The sequence below is a fragment of the Phodopus roborovskii genome, unplaced genomic scaffold (genome assembly GCF_943737965.1).
Source record: "Phodopus roborovskii unplaced genomic scaffold, PHOROB, whole genome shotgun sequence".
Lineage (NCBI taxonomy): Eukaryota > Metazoa > Chordata > Mammalia > Rodentia > Cricetidae > Phodopus > Phodopus roborovskii.
The window spans coordinates 11,765,587-11,773,041 of NW_026126515.1; the positions used below are offsets into that span (position 1 = coordinate 11,765,587).

General features: G+C 44.6%; 1 protein-coding gene across 1 annotated transcript in view; it reads right to left on the minus strand.

Annotated features, from left to right (window-relative positions):
• Ston2 (stonin 2) overlaps positions 1 to 582 on the minus strand; it is a 92,698-nt gene extending 92,116 nt beyond the window's left edge. Inside the window, exon 1 of the mRNA XM_051196150.1 lies at positions 445 to 582. Within this exon, the coding sequence (XP_051052107.1) occupies positions 445 to 532 (88 nt within the window). The 5' untranslated portion in view covers positions 533 to 582. The remainder of the gene's footprint in view (positions 1 to 444) is intronic.
• Between the last annotated feature and the right edge of the window lie 6,873 nt (positions 583 to 7,455).

A 7,455-nucleotide genomic window follows, 5' to 3' on the forward strand; every position in this document is an offset into this window, starting at 1 on the left:
AGTGCTCAGTACTGGCTGCTCTTCCAGTAGGACCTGGGTTCAATTCCCAGCACACACATGGCAGCTCACAACTGTCTGTAACTCCAATTCCAGGGTGTCTGACACCCTTACACAAACACACATCAGACAAGTTATTTATTTATTTTTTTTGAATTGAGAATATCCAAAGAGCTGGTGAGAGTCACCACCAAAATGGCCAACAGTAAAGTAATATGCAATTAGTTTGGTCTCTTGGAAGGAACGAGCCTACACCTTTGGTGCTCCCAGGTTTTTGGTGCCACCTCATGTTAAGAGGACACAGCTTCTGGCTACTGAATGAAAAGACCCATGCAAGTCTCTGGTAAGGACCCAATGGCTTTTTCTTTCTTCCTTTATTAGAATCCCACCTGTGAATGAGCAGAAACCAGACACAAATCTTGTCACTTTAAGACATCTTGTCCTTACCTTCTGAAGGGGCGGGGAACAGCGGCTCCTCACTGAAGGAGACCCACTCTGACTGGTGGGTAGCGATGACATGGTCCAAGGTCGTCATGCTAAGAGGATGCTGCTCATCTTCACACTGCTGACCTCAAGGAGACCCCCCCCCCCAGAAAGACGTCTGGGGCAAGCAGGGCAGCACTCGAGAGTGTGAGCCTACAGTCTGTCACTGAGGTCTGTGAATGGTGGCACTGAGGACAGGCAGAGTTTGGTCCTCCTTGCCTTTGGTTATCTGCCAGGTAGAGATCTGTTTAAATAAGAAAGGAAACTGAAGTTGGTAAACATTGCATCACACGGAATTCACAAAAGTCTAGGGCTCTGAGCACCACAATGAGGTTTCAGGCGGTTTCCATCATGCCATGCTCCTCCTGCCTCGTTGATGTTAGGGGCCTCGAGAAGTCCCATGAAAGACCACCAGTCACGTACGCAATAAGCAGGAGCAGATCATTAATAGTCCATCCCTGGCCTTCACATTTTATTTTTTTCTACTAAACTCTCTATTAACACCAAGATCCCTGGATAAGGATTTAGATCAGACCACTAACTGACCACTCAAATTTTAGCGTTTTTAGATGAGATCCCCAATCATTCTATTTCAGAAACACTTGTTACGTGTAATGGAAGGCTCTTGGTTCTTGTGAAGCATTAGAACTTGCTCAGAGTGCTTTCACGGTTTCCACCCAGATGGTGACATAAGAGTATGCTCCATCCCATGAAACCAAAGCACTTGCTTGCCTCAGGCAGGTAACTTTCTTCGAGTCTGATCTGAATCTCTGACAGATACCCAGCTATATCTAGATGGCATCTCCAAGTATGATTAGCCAATCAGGAAAAAGACAAAACAAAACAATAACAGAGTCATCTCTTGTTCATCTGAGGTAAGAGGTTAGGAATATTTGCTTTACTGATTAAAAAAAAAAAAAAAAGAAAAGAAAAAAAGTTGAATTAAATACATCTCCAATCTTGGTCAATTTGAATTAGGGTATAAATGTCAAATCTTTACTTGTACAGCAATTATGCTCTGTGGATGTTAAAGATTATTTAATTGAATTACAGTTTTTGTATTATTAATGTCTTTTTACAGCTTGAACCTAGCTCTTGATCTTATGATGAATGAATAAAATGAGAACTAGTGGAAAATTAATGTGCTTTCACAAATGAGCTACTATCTGTCTTGAGCACCATTGTTCCTGCTAAGCACATACACTATTCCAGTAGTTTCTAGAGTGATGTAACCAAGCCTCTACACAAACAACAGAAGTTAAACTTCCCTCTAAGTTTTTATCTACAGTGAACAATTTATACTGAGAGAAAAATCAGAATGGGAAACATCTGACAGTTTTGCCTTGTTTGGTGACAAAAATGTTTTATAGTTCTTAAAGCCACTGCTTCTATAAAATTTATAATTCTCAGAAACCCATTTCTACATCACCCTTCACTTAAGTTGCAGTGCACTGATCTGTTGTTGTTTGTTTGTTTTGGGTCAGTCTCATATATCCGAGGCCATCCTCCTGCCTCCACCTCCTGAATGCTGAGACTGCATGTGTACAGCAGCACACATGGTTTAAGTGCTACTTGGGGGTGGGTCAAACTCAGGATCTCCACATGGTGGCCAAGCACTCCACCAACAGAGTTGCTTTTACACCCCTCACCATCCATTTTAGATGACTAGGGCAGGTGGTAATATAGTTCTTTTATAGATTTTTTTTTAAATCCGTGTAGAGAGAAATTAGGTGACTTATTCAACACTAAAACAGGCCCTAACATTCCTAAACTGCTTCTTCTAGGTTTTTTAAGTGGGAAAAAAAATCCATGGTTTCAGGGCAAGCCGACTCTTGTTTTCCATGGTTAGCATCCTATATAAAGGGAGATAAAATAGAAGCCACACTGGAAGAAGCAAGCTGCTAGGTGACAGATCCAATCCCTGAGCCCAGGTCTTCTAAATGCCAAAATACTGTAACCTTTGAGTCACAGCCAAAAAAAAAAAAAAAAAAAAAAAAAAAAAAAAAAGCACCACAGAGTATATATAGACTATCATGCTGTTTATAAACAGCAACTACAATGGAACTGTATTGACACTTCCTGACAAACTCCCCATATGGAGATCTGCCAGGACACCCACAGCGCACAGAGGATGGAATGTCCAGAAGTCTCAATCCCAAGGCCCTCCCCTAACCAGCTACAGGACTGGACATGTGCAAGCAGCCGGGAGAGTGCTACCATCCTAAACCAGATCTCACCTCAAGGGACACAGCCACAAACTCAAAGGACTGGGTCCCACGAGTGGCTGCCTGTGAGCTTTCCTCTAGCCCCGTCAATGTCAAAGCCAGTGTAACTCAGTGTGGTCATGGCTGTGAGCCAAGATAAGACAGCAAAACTGGAGAGTCAGACTGTCTTCTCAGAAACAGTAGCTGGGTGTAAAGCCGCACCCCCACGGTGCCTCTCAGAAAGAAAGCCACAATGTCAGGCATGTGCTGACACATGCTGCGTCATAGCTCAATGGGGGAAAACATCCTGCTTATCCCACAGTGGTGAGCCCAGCAAAATCCATGGGTAAGTGGGGATGGAGGGATGGACGGGGTGAAGGAAGGGAAAGGTGAAGTAAGCAGAAAACCCTAACAACCTGTAGGCTCTTCGGATTAATAGGATAGTTTCTCTCTCTCTCTCTCTCTCTCTCTCTCTCTCTCTCTCTCTCTCTCTCTGTCTCTCTCTTTCTGTGTGTGTGTGTGTGTGTGTGTGTGTGTGTGTGTGTGTGTGTGTGTGTGTAGCTCAGAGGATACGTTGCAGGAATCGGTCCTCTCCTTTCACTGTGTAAGATCTAGGTATGGAACATGGGTCATCAGACTGGTGGCAAGTGCTTTCACCTGCTGACCCATCGCATGGCCCAGTGCAGATTCGAGTGCCGTCCTAGATAGAGTTACTATTGCTGTGATGAAACACCATGACCAAAGTAATTTGGGAGGAAAGGGTTTATTTCAGCTTACTCTTTCAGGTAAAAGCCCATCACTGACAGAAGCCAGGACAGGATCTCAAACAGGGCAAGAGCCTGGAGGCAGGAACTGATGCAGAGACCATGGAGGATGCTGCTTCCTGGCATGTTCTCTATGGCTTGCTTAGCCTGTTTTTTATAGAACCCAGGATGACCTGTCCACCCACAATAGGCTGGGCCCTCCCCACCAATCTCAAATTTAAAAAGTGCTCTTCAGGCTTGCCTACAGGCCAATTTTATGGGACATTTTCTCAACTGGGGCCCCTGTCTCTCAGACGACTCTAGCCTATGCCAAGCTGAGATAAAATTTGGCCGCACAAGTGCTTGAACTCATAATTCAATCTCTTTATGTCTCTGTTTACCTCTGTATACCAAAAACTAACCAAACTCACTTCATCATTCATAGTGCTCGGTGGAATCAGGACTTCCACTGTTTAGTAGCAGGCATAATAAGCCCTCTGTAACAATGACAAGGGTTGAGCATCTGTTGGACTGCTGGCTTAGCACACTGACACCCTGAACTCAATCCCACCACTGCATAAATGGAGCATGGTGGCACACACCTGCAATGCCAGCATTCAGGAGGTGGTGGTAGGAGGATTAGGAGTTCGAGGCTATCCTCAGCTACATACAGTTTGAGACTAGCCTGGGCATATATGAGACTCTGTCTCAGAAAGAAACAAAACAGAAACATGACAATGATAATAGTCACTGTCATCACCAGTGCTGTTCAGTGTCTCGTCTGAGGTGGTGCAGCTTCTTCCAAAGAAGTGTTTGGAGTGGAGTACAGATTTATAGAGCTGTTACATTTCTATTTATGCATCCTCTCTCCGGTGATGTTCCCTTTCACTCATTATAAGGACCGGTCTCTCTGATGCTAAGTAGAGCTAAGTGCTTGGTTCAAGGGCCCAGCAGGCCAGTTCTGAAGCTTCCTCTTTTCAGACAGAAGCACAACGTGCGTGAGAAACCAAAACCATCACTCAGCAAGAATAAACGCAAGAAGAGCTCTGCCTTAGCTTATTCCTCCCAGGTCAGGCGTGAGCCTGCTGTAAATGCTGGACAGTCCAAAGAAAGGCTGATAGGACACTTATTACAGGGAACCTCCAGGCGGGCGTACCCTGTGAAATGCCTTCGAGGTACTTGTCGTGAGAAGCGCTACGCCAGTTGCTCAAAAGCCACAGAGGAACCCAGTAATTTCGAGGCTACGTTCAGACTGGAGTTAGTTCCTCAGTGAAAAAGCCCTCACCCTGCTTTTAGAACGTGAGTCATAAAGTGAAGCCTTGGAGTCACCACAGATGAGTGGTGACTCACAATCAGCAGCAAGAACGCCTGCCTTGAGAGACCAGAAATTCCACCGAAGCCTTTGGGTTGCTACTGTACAAGACACCGCTCTGCTGGCATCATTTGCACCTTAAAATGTGGAGATGGAGAGTGCACTTGGGGGACAGGACAGGAGTCACAGGTAGATTGGGTAGGTCGGTTCTCCTGGAGATGTGCTAAGTGTCCTTTGAGAGTGCAACCCGCAGGCAGCCATAACTTAGCTGGGGGAGACAAGACAGAACAGCAAAGACAAGACTAGTAATAACTGCCAGCTGAAGGTCAGTCATGGAGGGATCTCAGAGATGGAAATCCAAGGGCCTGACGCAGGTGGCATGGGTATGAAGATGCCCTGGGCTGTGGAACACTAAAAGCTGAGCGTGGGGCTTCTGTGGGTCAGAGGGAGCAGTGTGAGTGAAGACTAATAGTAAATGCTTGGTAAGTGCTATCTCTGGGCAGTCAATGAGAATGGAGTACGTACTGGGAAAATGTGGAAGAGAAGGACCGAGGGACCTTAGAAGCTAAAGGGAAGATTCCAAGGGAAATGAAACCCTGCTGCCAATGGCTTAGGAGTGGACAGTGACTCAAGAGCATGCGTAGGGGAGATTAACATTGCTCATTGTGTTCAGCAGCAGCTTGAAGATGAGGGTTATCAGTCACAACATTTCTGGTGTGCTCTACAGTCAAGCAGCTGACCCCGTCAGCAACTGGCACCAGGCTTATTGTGCTGGACGCAGAGTTCTGAACTTTTATGAGTGCATGGACACACAAGAGACCAACACTGTCTTCACACAGCTTGCAGTCAACTTCAGAGATCTGGACAGTCACCTGTGTTCCCTAAACGGATCAGATGAGCTATCCTGCAGAACTGACGAGTAGAGGAATGGTCCAGAGACTACCAAGGGCTCACCTGTACCTTCATCTGGAAGGGGTACTCTGAGCATAAGGGAAAGACAAAGTCATTTAGGAATGGAACACAGCAAAGGCACAGCTGGCCTACAGTGACTTACACTCTGCTTATCTGAAAGGGGCAGGAATGGCGTCAGGTGCAGTGAATGGGTACCGCCGAACCCCAGTTCAGCCTCCACCATCACTCATCTACAATCTCTTACTGTCTCCCTGCTTTCAGCCTCATTCTGTGGCTTATTATACAACCTATTATGCTAGACTCCAAAACCCTGCTAATTGCTATGCTATGGTTCTCCTTAAAAACTCCTCAACTGCTACTCACAAAATAACGTGAGAATGAGAAATGCACGAAGGCTCCCCGAGAGCAGGAGCTGCACAGCCTGCCTGCTGCAAGCTCTTAGCATTGAGTACAGAATTTTGTACCTGCCAGGAGCTCGATAAACAACACTGAAGCTTTGGAACAGGAGTGCCATGAGCCTATCCATCCTCACCTCCTTTGCCACTGTCTCCCTATATGAATCCCTTCTTCCAGACAAACTGAGTTGTTTTCTACGAAGGGCTGTTTCTGTGCATACTTGGTTCTGTTTGGTCATTTGTTCATATATTTATCTATTTAATAAACCCCAGATCTTCTCCCTTGGGTTATATTTCCCCTACATTTTTATTTAATGGGCTGCTTATCTTAAAGACTTAGCTCATTCTTTTTTCAGGTTTAATTCAACCAGTATCTACTCTAAGTGGTAACCACTTGACCCAAAGGAACAGAAGATAGACTCTTTTGCTATGAATGAAGTCTTTATAATGGGCATGTTTGTTGTTTATTTTGGCTTTCCCACCAAATATCCAAAATCTCCTTCATCATCTTGTTAAGTGATCCAGGGATGGACAGAAGATGTTGGGATCTTGAGAGAGTCCTAAATGGTACACAGAGTCTGAATGATGCACAAGCAGCATTGTAAGCAATGGAAATTTGGTACAAGCCCAGTGATGGTAGCATCCAAATTCAGTAGTGACAATACCAAATATGGCATCCTAATCAGAACTACATTGGCATGGTTTTTTGGTCTCTACTGCCTAGGTCTTGTGATTCTTAACCAAGAATTCCAAGCCAAGTTTGGCAGCTATCTGGCAATCAATCCAATAACTTCTCCAATACCTCCCATAGACTCATTTTGTTATGGAATATTATTTTAATGACTCAAAGTTATGTTACATTTGTTCATGCTGCAGAATATTACTTTAACTGTAATGTTAAACGTGTGTTACTCTTGTTTAACTATGTAAAGATGTGTTGCATTTGTTTCACCTTGCCTGCCTAAGGCACCTGATTGGTCTAATAAAGAGCCGAACAGCCAATAGCTGGGCAAAGAAAGGATAGATAGGGCTGGCAGACAGAGAGAATAAATAGGAGAAGGGATCTAGGCTTGAGAGATGAAAAGGAGAAAGAAGAAGATATCAGGGGCCAGCCACCCAGCCAGCCACAGAGTAAACAGGAAAGAAAGGCATATAGAATAAAGAAAGAGAAAATGCCCAGAGAGAAAATGTAGATGAGAAACAGGATAATTTAAGTTTAAAAAGCTGGCTAGAACTAAGCTAAAGTAAGGCCGAACATTCAGAAATATAATAAATCTCTGTCGTGATTTGGGAGCTGGTTGGTGGCCTCAAAGAAAAAGCCTGGTACATCATTTCCTTTTTACATTAGCCAAACTTAGTTTTAGAACTCAAGAACTCAGTGTACCCATGCCCAATTCCCACTAATTTCA